This window comes from Kogia breviceps, chromosome 11 (genome assembly GCF_026419965.1).
Source record: "Kogia breviceps isolate mKogBre1 chromosome 11, mKogBre1 haplotype 1, whole genome shotgun sequence".
Lineage (NCBI taxonomy): Eukaryota > Metazoa > Chordata > Mammalia > Artiodactyla > Physeteridae > Kogia > Kogia breviceps.
The window spans coordinates 43025382-43041832 of NC_081320.1; the positions used below are offsets into that span (position 1 = coordinate 43025382).

General features: G+C 51.1%; 1 protein-coding gene across 14 annotated transcripts in view; it reads right to left on the reverse strand.

The window, feature by feature from the left end:
• DYSF (dysferlin) overlaps positions 1-10636 on the reverse strand; it is a 227321-nt gene extending 216685 nt beyond the window's left edge. For 8 of the 14 annotated variants that reach the window (XM_059079730.2, XM_059079726.2, XM_067007425.1 and 5 more), the window contains exon 1: positions 10116-10591. In XM_059079730.2, coding sequence (XP_058935713.1) covers positions 10116-10203 — 88 coding nt within the window. In that variant the 5' untranslated portion in view covers positions 10204-10591. Of the gene's footprint in view, positions 1-10115 lie in introns of all 14 variants that reach the window. The other 6 variants (XM_059079724.2, XM_059079715.2, XM_067007418.1 and 3 more) reach the window with 2 other exon arrangements.
• Positions 10637-16451: the final 5815 nt, after the last annotated feature.

Consider the following 16451-nt stretch of genomic DNA (forward strand, 5'->3'; position numbering starts at 1 on the left):
TCCCTGGCCTCCGGAGGCGGAGGTCTGCATCCTGCCTGCTCAATACCCTGCCACATCCCCAGCAGCAATCTCTAGGTCCCCTCGCCCGCACCGTGAGGGGAATTGCCTAGAGCGTGAGCCTCGAGTGGTGACAGCCTTTAGCGCGCGTTCCCGTGTTACATCTGGTTCCTTTCCAGCTGATGAACTTCTTGGCCACAGGTGGCTTCTCACCTCTATACCCCTACATTGCAGCACCGAGCACCGGACAGGCACTGTCCGTCCTCCCACCTCCCAGGTCCTCACTAGCTTCCTCACTCAGCCTCAGTTCAGTGACTAGGTATCCTCATTTTGCCGCACAAGATCACAGCTCTCTTTCTCTTCTCTTGTTTTGAAGATCCAGCATTTTCTGGCGGCTAAGCAACAACGTGGTGAAATCCAGCTCTGCCTACTCCACCCCAGCCCACTAAGCACTAAAGGTGTTAGAGAATAACACAGCTAACCTGCTGGCCTCACCTGTTATTTCCCACCCCTGACTCTGGTGGATCCTGAGTGCTGATAGGCAACCACACTACATCTCCACAGCCTCTTCAATCTCCCTCTCTCCTAGACAACAATTTCATACTTTTCTCTCCCCAAACCTACAACACCCCATCACCATCCTCGCTCTCAGTTTGCTTTTTATATGCAAAGTAGAGAACGTCCTCAGGCTCCCAGCCTCCTAACTCATGTCAGCTTCTGCGCCCAAATCTTTTGCTCTTTCTCCTGCTGTTATAAATGAATCATTCGTACTCCTAAGCCCTGCTGGGCACTTGGGCACTAGATCCTAACCCCCTCACCCACTCGATGACAAGTCTGAGGCTGTCCTCTCCCCAACCTTAAAGGCTGCACCTTCTCTAGCTGGCTTGCGCCCTCTTCCTCCTGACTCTACCACTCTCCCTGGATGACCCCACTAACCCTCATAATGAACTGGACATTTACTTCCTCTCCAACATCCAAACTTCCTCCCTCTCAGCAGAACCCGACTATTCGGGTACTACCCCCAGCCCTAGCTCCAGATCCTGACCTATCTGAGACCATCTCCTGGCAGTAGCTGTTGGTCCAGTGATGGCATATGTCCTGAGTTGTTCTCCGGGAGGGATAACTTATCCTCCGTGAATGGACAAGCCCAACCCCCTCTCCTGCTTCGTGAGAATAAGGAAGCATGTAGCTCCAATTGCCGGCCAGCTCTAAGATGTAGCAGACACCAAGGACGGCAGACCAGAGAGAAAAATGGAGTCGGCCCAGGTCCAGGTGACTGTGGAGCTGTCCACTGTATATGCCCAGAGCCCACCAGGTCTCTGGATCATACTGTATATGCCCAGAGCCCACCAGGTCTCTGGATCATACTGTGGCCTGGTACTAACAGGGCTTCCTCCCAAGAGGACTTGTATCTGGAATAAAAATCACTTTAAGACTGTTTATTATTAAAGTCTTTTTGAGGTAGGTTTTCACTTACTTGCAGCCTAAGTCATCCTTACTGACTTTGGTACCATCTATGTGCCCACAGCATCCAAATACCTCCACCAGGGCATTTCCACCACCACCCTCTCCTGCCTGGGCTGCCTCTTAGCTGGTCACCTCTGGTCCATTATCCACACGGGAGCCAAGTGATCTTAAATATAATCAGGTCCCTCCCCTTGTAAAATCCCTCCAAGGCCTCCCATGCTTTTGGGATAAAGCCGGGCTCCCTTTCCTCTGCATACAAGGTAAGACCCCTCAGCCCCTCACTCTCCAGCTCCAGCTCCAGTGGCTTCTCAGTTCCTGGAACATGCTGAGCTCCCGCCAAGCTCCCTCCAAGCTCTGCTGTCACCTCCACCTGCACCTGCCTTCCCCCCTCTCTTAAAGGGCCACCCCCACTCTCTCTCCAGGCCTCATCACTTCCGTGGGAAGCCTCTGACCTCCTGGTCTAGGCTGGAACCTCTGGCAAACAACTGCACAGCAGCACTTTTCCTTCTTAGCGCTTGTCCCAACTGTAAGCAGTAACTATTTGCTTAAGTGCTGGTTTGATGTCTAGCTAGACGGTGGAGTCAGTCGATGAGGGGAGAGCCCAAGTCTGTCTCAGGCAGCCAGGTGTTCCCAGTGGATAGGAAGGGCTGGCCTGGGGTTGGTGTGATGGACATTGTACTTGGCTCCCCAGTGTCCCTTCCACCCGGTGATGTGAAGTGTGCTGTTCTCAAAGAGGACAGTACTGCCCCCTGGGGGAATTTTGGATCTGATGATTGAGGATATTTTTTACCATCACAATAATTCCTGACTTTGCTGCTCTCCCCAGCACACCACATCCTGCCCCCTAGCCCAACTCTAATCGGTCAGAGGTGGCACAGGAAATCTGTAGGGGCATATCTAATATTTCCAGAGGAATATTCCAAGGGACTTTTGCAAACCCTTGGCTTATGTCCAAGGAACAGGGTCTCCACGCACCTGCTCAGTACCCCAGAAAAGCAGCAGCTGGTGGCCTGAGCCCTGGACACTTCCTGAGGCCTCTTTTCCCATCCCAAATTCCAACTTCCCAGCCTGGCTGCCCTTCACTTCTCCCTGATAGGATGGCTGACTCTTCCCTTGGAGATGTCACCCTGGGGCCTGGTGCTCAAGGGGGCTTCCTCCCAAGGGGACTTGCATCAGGAATGCAGCTCTTGTGGACAGTGTGCTGAGACCTCACCTTGTCCCCCCAAAGATGTTCTCCCCTCCTTCCATAGAAATGTTCCAAGGAGCTTGACCTGGAAGTATGGTCACCCACATAAATAGACTACATTTCCTAGAACTCCCTCAGAGCTAGATGTGGCCAGGAAACCAGGTGATGACTGATGCTATATGAGCAGGAGGGCTATGTGTGTCCTGCCCAGGCTGCAGTGAAAACATATCCCAAATCATCATATCCAAAATTCCCCTAAGGGGACAGTACTATCTATCCTCTTTGAGAACCACTGGCTTAGCCTTATCATGGTGTGGAAGGGACACTGGAGAGCCAAGTACAATATCCACCACACCAACCATGTTGTCAAAGGGACCACGGGGGATAGCAGAGAAACAAGACAGAAAGGATCCAGGGGCCTGGACAGCCCTGTAGGTCACAACTTTACCAGACTGGGCTGCCTACACATCAACCATTATGTGAGTAAGAGAGACCATCGTGCCCCCCACCATGAGTTAGGGCTCGCTAACCAACAGCCAGGTCTGCATCCTACCTAAGGCCTCAGGTAAGGGCGGCTCCTCGGCATCCCGGAAAACTCCAGCCCCACTGCAAAGGTGACAGGGCCAGCTTAGGAGCCACTGTTGGGTAGCAAGTGAGTAAGCGTGGTCTCGGGTGTCCTCGGCCTGCAGCAGCTTGAAGCAGGATTTCAGTTCCCGGCCAGAGATTGAAGTCAGACCACGGCAGTGAGAGCACTGAAACCTAGCCACAAGACCAGTGGCCAGTAACAAGAAAATGAATTTCCACAAAGAAACGGAAAGTAGTGAAACAAGTAAAGTGTTTATTAGGAGGAAAAAGACTATGTGTGGATAGACACACAGGCGGGCTCTGAGAGAGAATAGCGCCGTTGTGGTAGCTTGAGTGATTTTTATGGGGCATTGCTTCTGGGTTTCCTTTGGCCAGTCATCTTGCTTTGCTGGTTCTGAGTCCATATTTGGTACATCTCAGCGTCCTCCTCTGTGTGTGTGCGCATCTCTTAGCCAAGATGGATTCTAGAGAATAGGCCTATGGGTAGGTTGACATCACTTACTATGGGGTGGCAGCCCCTCCCTTTTTGACCTCCAAGGAGCTTTTCTGTGTATGTGTAGAGTTGGAAGGTCTCCTTGACTTCGAGAATGAGGAATATGTGGTCTTTTATCTCTTATCTGGGCAGAGCTTCTCCTCCCTCCTGCTATTTTGGAGTATCTATCCACAGGGGACGAACTCCAGCTGTTTAGCCTGGGGCTCATCTACCTCCTGCCTCAAGGGGACCTGCTTTGAAGCTGAATTTGCATAGCAAGCCCAGTTTTTACTTACAATTTCACGTTAACCGCAACAAGACATTTCAGAGCTAAAAGAGGTAAGACGGGGGGGAGGGGACTAAAGCTCTCCCCTGTTACCCCATCGCATAGGTGCTGACTGATAATCTCAAGTGAGAGGAGACTGGCTGCCTGTTCCCTGGAGAGTCCAAGAACCAAGGTCTCCCAGATTAAACAAAACACCGTCAGCTGCTGCCACTGGTGTCCCCTGGGACACATCCAGCATATAGACCTGCTGTGTTTGATCAACACAATGTTTGATAACAAAATTGTACTTTAAACATTAGGAGATCTGGATTTATAGCATCCCTTGAAAAATCAGAGAAGCTGGCACACGATCCCTAATTTTCTGCCTAACACTGACTACTATCTGGCACCTGCAGCTGGGAGCATGCATCTCGGCTGGCCCTCCTCACTACCACTCACCCAATATGCATGCGCTTCTCCCTCTGGCCTTAGTTACGCCACCTGCCGTGCTCCCATGGGCATGCAGGTTTGTGACCCTCTTCTGTCACCTATATGGATGGGGTCCTTCCTCCCTGCCAGTCAAGGAGGAGATACTTCAAGGAGAGCCCCTTCTTGCTCTTGGAGTTGGCCTCCTCTGGCTCAGTTCTCCTAATGTCTGAGGCCTTGTTTTTTCCCAAGCCCTGACATGGGGTATCCAGGAAGCAAATAAACCTTGCCCTCTGCTTCCAGTAACACCAACCTGGAGACGAACACTCTGCATGTGAGCTTACAGGATTCCTCGGGGCACATCTGCCAAAGTTCAAAAACTTACAGGAGTACGGATGGTCCAATGCACCTTTCTGCCCTCCCCCCTCACATTCATTGAAGAATTTGTGTCCCAAGGATATCCCAATCCTACCAGCTGGGATGAGAGAGGCAGTCACATGTCTACCAGGGGTGTCGGGGTGTAGACTGCACATACAGCAGTGATTCTGGGTATGGCCATGGTCATGTGACCGACTGCCTGGGAAGAACTCTCACATAGCAGGAACAATCAGACGGCCCTGCGTCCACCCCAGTGCACCCTTTTCTAGCCATGTGTCCCAAGACGTGAGATTTGACCTTTCAGAGTCTGTTTCCACTTCTGTGAAATCAAGAGAATGCTACTTCACAGAGCTGTTGGGAGGATTAAAGCAAACACTAAGGTTTCCAGCCCAGTGCCTGCCTGGCGCACAGTAGGTGCACAATAGATGTTAGTGCTCTTCTTGCTAACATTTCAGCCTAATGAACCAATCTGGAAAGAGACCAGTATGCAGGAAGTAAAGAAAGAAACAGATTTTGGCCTGGGGAGAGGGACTGAGAAGGTTTGTGGGCTCAGGGAGTCACTGGAGGGATACTTTTTCCAAGAAAGATCTAGCCCGATGGTGAGGGTCACAGCCAGCCATCAGGCAAGTGGACATATGTCTTGGCCTCAGAAGGGACTGCTCCGGGGGCTGCGGGGGGAGCAGCCAGAGGAGACAGGACCAGGATCCCTTGGGGCCGAGGGGATGGCCACTCACCTCTCAGCACATTGTGCCCAGTCTGGTAGGACAGTAGGTGAACCAACAGAGCTGGTGATAGGCCGGACCAGGCAAAAAAGATAGTGAAAGGCTTTTTGGATGTGTGCTGTGATTTCTTAGTACATGTACAATACATGTTAACCATAATAATAATTATAATAAATATATATAAAAACATATATAATAATAGTAAAATAGCTAACATGTATTTAAGTGCCAGGCTCTATTCAAAATGTATTATGTGGATTAACACATAAACTCTTCAGAACCATCCCTCCAAAGCAGGTACTATTATTATCAACACTTTATAGATGAGGAAACTGAGACACAGAGAGGTTAAGTAACTTGCCCAAAGACACACAGCTGGAACATGACAGTGCTGGGATTCCAAATCCAAGGTCCCAGGCAGTCTGGGTCCATAGCCAATACTCTCAGCTACCGTCCTTCTTTCATTCTTGTTCCATGCTCTCATTCCACTGGAATGTGACCAAGGCTGCCAGCTATCCGCACTCCTGAGCCCCTCCACCCCACTGGACTGGCTAAGCTTGGGGCCAATGCTTACAGTATCCCCTTACCAGAGGCCCCCAAGTGCCTGCCACACCCACTGCAGGCTGCCCACCTCAGTGCTACATGATGCATGCCCCTAGCCTTAGCTTACCAGTCCCTGAACAGCCATCACAGGCCTAACAGAGGCCTTGAGATGGCCTAGCACAAGAGTACTGCCCAGAGGGAGCATCCCGGGCCAACTGGTGACCGGTCTTACGAGACGCAGAGAGGGTGATGCAGAGGAGCAGAGACCCCTCTGAGATAAGAAAGCATCCTCCAGACCAGAGAATGAGAGTGGGGGTGTCAGGGCCTGAGGGAGAATGAGAATGGGTGGCAGCAGGGACAATGTGTGAGATAAGGCAGAGTGTGAGGGGACCACCTGCAGACTGAGATTGGGCTCTGGGGTGTGAGCCAGACCTGGGGCCACTCCTGCCCCTCCACCTTTTACTGCTTGTCTCTTATAAATCAGAGCTAAGACCAGAGGGAAATGGTAGAGCAGTTAAAGATGGGGTTCTGGGGCTTCCCTGGTGGCGCAGTGGTTGAGAATCCGCCTGCCGATGCAGGGGACACGGGTTCGTGCCCTGCTCTGGGAAGATCCCACATGCCGCGGAGCGGCTGGGCCCGTGAGCCGTGGCCGCTGAGCCTGCACGTCCAGAGCCTGTGCTGCGCAACGGGAGAGACCACAACAGTGAGAGGCCCGCGTACTGCAAAAAAAAAAAAAAAAAGATGGGGTTCTGGAGCCAGATTGTGTGGGCCTGAATCCTGATTCCACTAATTACTAGTGTATGACTTAACCTCTTTTTGGTGTAGAATGGGGGTGATAATGGTTGCTACCATATATGGTTCATAGGAGGATTAAGCGTCTACATATAAGAGCCTGGTACAAATTACAACTCGAACATGATAGAACTCATAGTAAGTGAGCTCTACTTAGACCAGTGCTTACACCTAGTAAGCACAGTATCAGTTAAATATATCTCACAGGATCGTTGTGGGGTTTTGAAGAAACGGCATCTGAAAATGGTACATTGTGCTTTATGAATGACCATTCTCTCTCCTTGTGATGAATACACTTTTCAAAATTGGAATCCTGCATCTCTGGGTCATTCGTCATACCCTGCGCTCCCTGCAGCCTTGCACTCCTCGCCACTCTGACTCAGCCCATGCTGGGTACCCCATGCACAGCCCTCCCCTGTTCTGGCTCAGGCCCAGGGTGCCTCATGTGTGGGCAGTGCATGGTATGCTTTCCAAAGCACTTTCTTATTCATGAGCATGGATGTTGAGAACAACAGAGGGAGTGATGATGGGGGTGTGAGGGGTGCTTTGGCCACTGTGTGACCTTGGTCAGGCCCCTGCACTTCTCTGGGCCTATCTGCTCATCTGTAAAAGGGGGTGATATCCCTGCCCACTGGCCTCACAAAGCTACTGTGAGCAGGAAATGAATTTATGCATGCACGGAGGCACCTGTGAAATTATGAGCTATTACAAATAGGTAGCCAAAGGAGGGGGTCTATGGGCCCTAAAACCAGCAGATCTGGGAAAGCCACATCCAGGCCAGCCGGTGCGGGAAGCCTTCCCAGAAGGGTGTTTTGCTCTAAGAAGTGTGTCCATGAGACCAGAGCCTTCTGTGTAATCATTCACCAACCTGGCCCCGGTCAGGAGAAGGAGGGTGAAGCAGGGCTGAATGCCGCAGGGAGGCCAAATATGGACATGAGTGAAGAGCTTGGCCAACACGCAGGAGGTGGACTGTGGCCAGGGGTGGGGGAGGGAGGGCCTGCGCTCCCCATGACTGCTCGGCAGTGACTGTGATGGCTGAGAGTGGGGTGGGGGGGAATCCAGAAGGCCCCCTCCGAAGGCTGGGGACACTCCCGGTCAGCACAGACAGTGTACCTCATTCATCACCAGGGAAGGGGGAGTCCACCCAGAGGAACCAGGCTGCAGGCAAAGGGGAGGACTGCAGACTGACAGCAGACAGACAAATGGGGGGAAGGGCTCAGTCCGGGGCGAAGATACAGGATGGGGCGACTGCTCCACAGGCGGCCCTGGGAGCAGAAATGAAGACAGGAGAGGAGCCACACCATCGGGATTGCCTCTAGGTAAAGCACTTCTGGGGTGAGAAAGTGCTTCCCCTTTCATTATTCATTATTCATTCATTCCTTTCTCTTACTAGGGTTCTGAGCTTGGTCTGGGTAGGGGCGCCATGAAGGCTGAGTCAAGTGTGTTGCCCTGCAGGGAGGTGTTGGGAGCTGGGGGTGTGGTCAGAGAAGGTGGAGGAAAATCTGGTTCAGGCTGAGTGGACACCAGAGGAGACAAGACCCCTGAGAACAGAGGCAGGGGCTCCAAGGTGACCCTTCTTGCATTTCATTTGTGCACTGGACAGCTCCAGAGGGTGCTCAGCCCTCAGGGGAACCTGTGCCAGGCAAGGGGTGCTGGGGCAGGAGTGGCTGCTTAAAGCACAGGGTGCCTGTTTTCCCTCTGGCAGCAATGTATCCTTCCTCCCCTCAGCCAGGGGGCTATTTACAGACTGAATGGTGCTCTCTGGAGGTCTGCACCTCTCAGCTCAGGGCCCTCAGCCAGGCTGCTAGTCCGGGCCATGCAGATGAACCACTGGCCTGGCCTGCCCAGAGCCAAGGTTTCAGAGGAAGCGTGGAGGCCCCCTATTGGTGCCCTTGTTCTCCTCCTGGAAACACCTTGATAAAGCTCATTTCTGAAGGCAACTTTGGGAAACTGGTCAGAACAGGTCAAAGCAACGCGTTAGGAAAAGAGCAGAGCTGGAGTGTCACCTCCCACTCCTCCTACCCCCTTTGGTGCACCCTTCTTTCCAGGCCAAGGGCCCATTCAGCGACTCCTCCTCGAGAAACCCAAAATCTCACACCCAGGAATGTGTGTGTGTGTGTGTGTGTGTGTGTGTGTGTGTGTGTATACACATTGCTATGGACACGTGCCTGCGCTCTGTGAGTTTCTACTCCTTGGAACTTGAAGGTTCCAAGGACACAATGACACTTCAGGTGTCATTGTGTCCAGGAGCACATGGGCACACGGGCATCTGGGAACAGCTAGATCCAGGAGCTTGTGAAACCGAAAGGGAATGTCTGCTGGATGGCCAGGGACCAGCCGATGCTGTGATTGCCAGAGGCCTGGGATGTAGCCAGATCTCCGGGGGAGAAAGGGAATGACAGGTAACAGAGGCTGAGAGTGAACCCACAGGGTGGGTGGAGAGGTGGTCTCCCACACTCCTGCCCTCTGGTCCTTCTCCCTCAGTATGGCTCCAAACCCACAGACCCAGCTGTGTAGACCCCAGCTCTGGCTCCACCCAGAGGGGGGTTGCAGAGAAGCACAGTCGCAGAGAAGCAGACAGGGCCCAGCCGTCACCTCCTGGACTAGTCCATTCATCACCATGAAAAGACCTTCCTGTGGGAGGTCTCAATCTGATAGGGGAGCAGGCTCCCCAGCTCAAGTAGCCTCAATCTGATGATGGAGCTACCACCCCCAACATGCTAAATTTCCCGCATCCTGTGCCCAAAGCAAGGGTAGGATCCCTGGACCGATGGGCGATGCCTCTGCCCCCAGTGGCCGCCTGCCTGCCGGCCCAGCCTGTAATAGAGAGCGAAGGCTGAGGAGAGCCGCCAGGCCCGGGCCGGGTCGGGGGGGTGGGGGGATGGAGGGCGGAATAGCTGGATTACAAATAGTCTGGGGACCAGTCTTCCGGGGAGAGGCGGGGAGCCCTGCAGTACAACGCTTTGCCGCACACAACCCGGAAAGGTCTCTTTTAAGAGATCCTGAGAGTGCGAGGAAAGATGCTGGCCCTGTCTTCCAGGCCCCTCTTAGCCCCAACCCGGGCTCAGCTTCCAGGCTGCTCAGCCACCTCTCCCTCTTGCCTCAATTTCCCTCTGAGTCACCTCTCTCCGAGGGTGTGTGTTTTTGCAACACTCATAGTCAATCTGGTGTGGGCGAGGAGTCTGGCCTCTCACGTCCCGGTGCTCTCCGGGATGGAGAGCCGCGGCGTCTCCTCTCCGACCCCATCCTCCCCTCCCGGGAGGGATCGCGGACCCCTCCTACCTGCAAACACCGCAGAGCAGTAGGCATCGCTGATGTCGGAGTCCGGGGTGTAGACGTTCTCGGCGTAGAGAATGAAGACCCTCAGCATGACTGGCGAAGAGTCCGGGCCCAGTGCGCCCAGGGCGCGGAGAGGGCTGGGGAAGGTCGGGGACGGTCGAGGCGCAGCTCGTGGGTTCCCTCACTGGAGAGAGTTGGCGGAGGGAGAACTGCTTGGTTCACTGGCTCCCGGCTCAGAGCAGCGGCTCTTAAAGAGGAACAGGCCAGTCCCGGGCTGCTTCAGTGTGCTCCACTCGGTCTGCGCCCCGGCTGCGCTCAGCCCGCTTGTCAGCGGGTGCTCCGAGGAGAACAGGGGCTTCTGCTCACCCTCCACCCCCGCCGCCCTACCCGGGCTCGGCTAAGCTGTAATTCAATGCTCCGGCCGCAGACTCTCCCCATGACACGGCATTTTGCACCTGGCGGTGGAACAGCGGACTGGGCGGCGGCCGCGAGGGCTGAGGGCTGGACCAGGGCTCCGGGCACCCAGCGCAGTTCACATCTCGCTCCTGGGCAGGAGAAAGGCTTGGTCCCTCCCCTGACCTTCCACCTACGGCAGTGCGCGACGCCAAGCCCGTCTCCTCCTCCCGCCGCAGGGATTCCAGCACTCCCCCTCGGAGCCAGCCGGACCGCCCCGGGGACGCGCTGGGAAGCAGGCGCGGGGCCGGCGCTTTCGCGAGAGAAGACCAGAGCTGAGGCATTTCATTGACTGGCAGCGCCGGCTGCCTTAAAAACGTTGTACCCCTCTTCTCTGGTTGTAAAAGCAACACATGCCACTTTTAACACAAAATCATAAAAGAAAGAAATTACTGAGTCTGCAAAATACAGTATTAACATTTGTTTATTTAGCAGCCCAGACTTTTTCCTGTGAATTGCATGCATATATGCATGTAAATTAGTCTTTATTGTATACCTGAGATCAGAGTGTCTGTGCAGTTGTGTGTCCTGCTTTTCCATGTACCATTTTCTTGCTTCATTAAAAATTCTTTATAAACAATTTTTTTCAATAGCTACCTAATTTTCTATCATATGAATGTCTTAAATTCTCAAAACTTTCTCCCGTTGCTGCACATTTAGGCTCTTCCCAGTTTCTTACCATCAGAGTAGTGAGAAATCGTTTTTTATATAAACACTGGGATATAAACCCATCTTGAGCACCCCCTGCTTGTTCCTCAGATGGGATTCCTAGCTTTGGAATTATAAGGGCACAGGACATGCCTTTTTTTAGGCCCTAGTACCTGTTGCTAAACTGCTTTCTGGGAGCTGTGTGGACCCACTCCCAGCAGATGGGTGACTCACCTTCTAAAGTGGGCCACTTGGATGGGTGTGGGTGTGCAGCTGTCAGCAAAATTTCTCCCCCAGCAGCCCACGGGGGTAGTACACACTCCCTGTCAGCTGCTGACAGGGGGCTGGCTTTGCCTTATATGAAGGTACCCCAAAGGTCTGTGATTTTAAGATCAGAATAGCAGGGCTTCCCTGGTGGCGCAGTGGTTGAGAACCTACCTGCCAATGCTAGGGGACACGGGTTCGAGCCCTGGTCTGGGAAGATCCCACATGCCGTGGAGCAAGTAGGCTCGTGAGCCACAATTACTAAGCCTGCGTGTCTGGAGCCTGTGCTCCGCAACAAGAGAGGCCGCGATAGTGAGAGGTCGGCGCACCGCGTAGAGAAAGCCCTGGCACAGAAACGAAGACCCAACACAGCCATAAATAAATAAATTTTTTTAAAAAAAGATCAGAATAGCAGACACTGTGGTCACTTATAGTCCTCCTGCTGCAATCTGTGCCTCTTCTTTGCCTCTAGCACAATATGTGGTTGGGGGAAAAGTAAAATGAGGGGACTTAAATTTAATCATTCTTTTAACAGGTATGTATGGAGCCCTACAACATGCCAAACACTGTCCTGGGTGACAGGGACACCACGGTGAACATAAGTGACATGGTCCCTGTTATGGCCTGAATTGTGTTCTCCCAAAATCTGTACATTGAAGCACTAACCCCAGTTAAGAAGGTGATTAAGTTAAAATGAGTCTGTTAGAGTAGGCTCTAATCTAATACAACCTGACATGTTCTTATAAGAAGAGGAAATTTGGATACATGAAGAGACATCAGGGAGGCATACACACAGAGGAAAGACCATGAAAGGACACCACAAGGAGGGGGCCGTCTGCAAGCCCAGGAGAGAGGTCTCAACAGAAACCAGACCTGCTGACTGACTTCTAGCCTCCAGAACTGTGAGAAAACAAATTTCTGTCGTTTAAGTCACCCAGTTTGTGGTATTTTGTTATGGCAGCCTGAGAAAATTAATATAGTCCTTGACCTCACGGAGTTTCCACTTCAGTGGGGGAAACTGACGCTTATCAAGTAATCAAGCTAATCTTACACCATTACAATAAGTGCAATAAAGGATAGAACATGGTGGTGTGTGAGAGCAGATAGTAGGGAGCTCTCATCTCATCCCCGGACAGTGAGAGGTATTTGAGATGAGATCTGAAGGCCAGTTAGGAGTTTACTGGGCAAGAATGAGGTTGGGGCAGAGGACAAGAGGGTTCTCAAGAGAAGGAAGGAAATGCTCTGGGTCACGGTCCTGGGAAGAGTCCAGGAAGAAAGAACATCCTGACTGGAGCGCAGATTGGGGGGAGGGAGTGTTGGAGGAGGTGAGACTGAAGAGAACCACACAGGGCCTGTGGGAAGCTGCCTAGGGCCCGCCAGGTCCAGAGGGATGACAGGATCTGGTTTACTTTTCAGCGTCTCTGGCTACTTTGGGGGGAATGGTGTGCAAGGGGCCAGAGTGGAGGTGAAGGGGCCAGTTAGAAGCTATAGCAGAGGATCAAAGTGAGACATGGTGGTGAAAGTGGAGATGGAATGAAGGAAAACTGGGAGGAATTGGAAGGGACATTCTGTAAGCAGGTGGAGTAGATCAAGCTTCTTGCTGCTGAACTTGGCCTTTACGTGTTGCTGGAGAAAAAAAACCTTTGGATGAAGTAATTGGCTGATTCATTCATTCATTCATTCAACGAACGTTTATAGGGTGCCTCGTATGTGGCAGGAGTTTGCCAGATTCCAGTTTTAGAGAAGAGTACCAAATAGTGAGTAAAACCTAATTTCACTGAGAAGAAGGGCAAGAGGCCCTGCTTATCTAGGGAAAGTCCAAATTTTGTTCTATTTTTAAAGAAGTACAGTTTGGCTCTATTCAAATGCATAAAGTAACATGAACCTGCTGTAAGGCAGAGCTAAAATTGGATCCAAGAAGCACTTAGCTGCTTGCAAATACAATGTGACTAAAGTGATTTGACAAGAACCAGTTTTCTTTATATGTTAAACATCCCCTTTACAACTTCTCTACACTGTTTATTCATGCAGCAAGTCCTCTTCAAACTTTTTATGCATAGCCACGTCTGTACAGATATGAACCCCTAGTGGGAATGCCCCCCAACTTTATTCCTCAATATACAGGACATGTTTGGGGTGTCTTCTCTATTTAAAAGAACCATGTTCTCTGAGACCACCCCCCTGGAGACAGGGAAAGACACCGGATTCAAGCTGAAGCAATTCGATGATCTTTCCCAAGAATTTGGAACTGGAACTGAGATGCTAGCTTCTGTGTGTGGCTGGAGCTCAGATGAATAAAACGGAGCCTCAGAAAGAGCTCCATGCAGGGATAAGTGGAGAAAGTCCTGCAGTCAGAGAAAAAGAGATGATGGGGAAGGGGGGGAGGGAACAGAGAGAAAGAGACCCTTGTAGTTGTTTCTGGATCCCATCCCTAATGAGTCTTTCTGCCCATGAATTCTGAGATCGCCTTGGAGGTGAATATTCGTCGTTTTTGGCTCCCAGCTTTCAACCTCTCCTTCCTAAAACACCCTCTCACCACCCCTCGTAAGTGGTCCCAGGGAGCAGAAGTGCCTTCCTCTCTAGAAACTTCAGAGCCAGGGCCTCTTGCTCCCTGTCACTGTGCAGTGTGGCCCAGGCTCAGCCAGATGGACACTCTCCCAGGACTGGAAGGAAGTCCTTAGGAGCTTCAGGAAGTCAGACATAGCAGCTGCCGTGACAGCAAATGACCAGCCTTTTCCTGCTGTAGGATGAAGGATCACAGCCATGACTCCTGCTGCCCTGAGTTCTATTTCTTTCCCAAGCCAAGACCGCCAGCTTCCCTCCATTCTGTGAGCCCCCAAAGCTCCCCTGTAACTCTCTTGATTCGGATGCCCAGGTTTGGTTGCTATTGCTAGTAGCCAAGAATACAACTGTATCCAGTGTCTTTATAGTGAATCCCTCCACATCTTGATTAGGGTAATTTGAAGCATAATTCTTTTTAAGATTTAATTTTTATTTATTTTGGGCTATGTTGGGTCTGCGTTGCTGTGTGCCAGCTTTCTCTCGTTGTGGAGAGTGGGGGCTTCTCTTTGTTGTGGTGCGCGGGCTTCTCGTCATGGTGGCTTCTCTGGTTGCGGAGCATGGGCTCTAGGCGCGCGGGCTCAGTAGTTGTGCTTAGTTGCTCCGCGGCATGTGGGATCTTCCTGGACCAGTGATCGAACCCATGTCCCCTGTGTTGGCAGGAGGACTCCTACCCACTATGCCACAAGGGAAGTCCCTGAAGCATAATTCTGTTTCTTGCTATAAAAGATCCTTGGCTATGACTTTCAAGGTATATTAAGCACCACTAGTGTCTTATATTTCTGCCTATCTTCTCTGCTTTGGAACTATGGTTGGAATCAGAACAGGAAAGAAGCAAAGCAGTGGAGGAATGGAGAATGTGAGGACTTAGAGTTTTTTTTTTTTTTTTTTTTGGCCACATGGGGTGTCATGTGGGATCTTAGTTCCCTGACCAGGTATCCAAACCATACCCCCCTGCAGTGGAAGCACGAAGTCTTAACAGTACTTAAAGCTTGGATGTAACCCAGAAAAAGTCCTCAGCGGGTAAAGTAAGGTCTACGGGTGTGTGTTATTGTCAGGGGGATTTTTGTGGGCTGGGGTCCATCCCTTACTTGGGATGAGAGAATAACCAACTGGGCTGCCATGTACAGTTGCACAGGTAGTGCCCTGAACAATGATACATGATGACCCTCAGAGACCATAACCATGTCAAAGTCAGGATCTCAGCTGAAGGTACTAAATAGGCAGTCAGTCAGCTTCAGCTCAGGAAGTCTCTAAAGATGAATTCTACTCCGTAGATAGCCTGGCTGACATGCAGAATTTATACATCTTCTTGTATTGGGTTGGCCAAAAAGTTTGTTTGGGTTTTCTATAAGATGTTACAGTTTGGTTTCTCCTCTGGGAAAGAAAGTAAATAAGTAGAACCCTTCCCAACTTAGGCAATTTAAGGAAAAATTATTTGAATCTTCAAGGTCAACCTATTTTTGCTTCTATGAGCTCAGGTCTTCTGGGACCACATGCTCTGTGTTCTGGGCAGAGGAAGCCAGTGGGTCAGGTGTACCGGGAACAGAAAGTGGGGATGGTAACAGTGTTAGCTCCCAGTTACCACATGACTATTGACTGATTTATTATCTCTGAGCCTTAGTTTCCTCATCTGTAAGATGAATACAATCACAGTTTGCAGTGAGGATAAAATCAGAATAAAATGCATTTAATGTAAAACACTATTTTAAGGTTTTCCAAAATCAAGGGCGCCTCCCTTTTCTGGCCTCGATGGGGATTTTTTTTTTTTTTTTTTTTAATCACAGCAGGTTAAGCAGTTACAACATATCAGGGTACAGAGGCTGCTCAAAAGATTTTATTTATCTTTTATTTCCTATCAAATGCAGAGAGTCCACTCTGTTCCTGCCCTCTGCCGAAGGTGAGATTCGTCAATTGTCTGGATTGTCCAGGGCCAAGGGGTGGCCTCACCTTGTTTGATCTTTGGGGGCTAACAACAGAGGGTGCCTACTTTCCACAGCCAAGTCAGAAAAGTGCCTCCACAAAGATATATTCATTTCCTAATCTCCAGGACCTGTGAATATTACTTTACATGGCAAGACATGTGATTAAGTTAAGGATCTTGAGAGGGGGAGTTTATTCTGGATTATCCCAGTGGGCCCTAAATGCAATCACGTGTATCCTTATAAGAAAGAGGCAGCAGGAGAAAGGCTGGTGCACACAGAGAAGGTGATGTGAAGATGGAGGCAGAGATTGGAGTGATGGGGCCACAAGTCAAGGAATGCCAGGCAGTCACCAGAAGCTACAAGAGATAGAAAAGATTTTCCTCCAAAGCCTCCGAAAGGAGCATGGCCCTGCTGACACCTTGAGCTTGGACTTCTGGCCTCCACAACTATGAAAGAATACATTTTGTTGTTTTAAGTTTTGTGGTTTTTT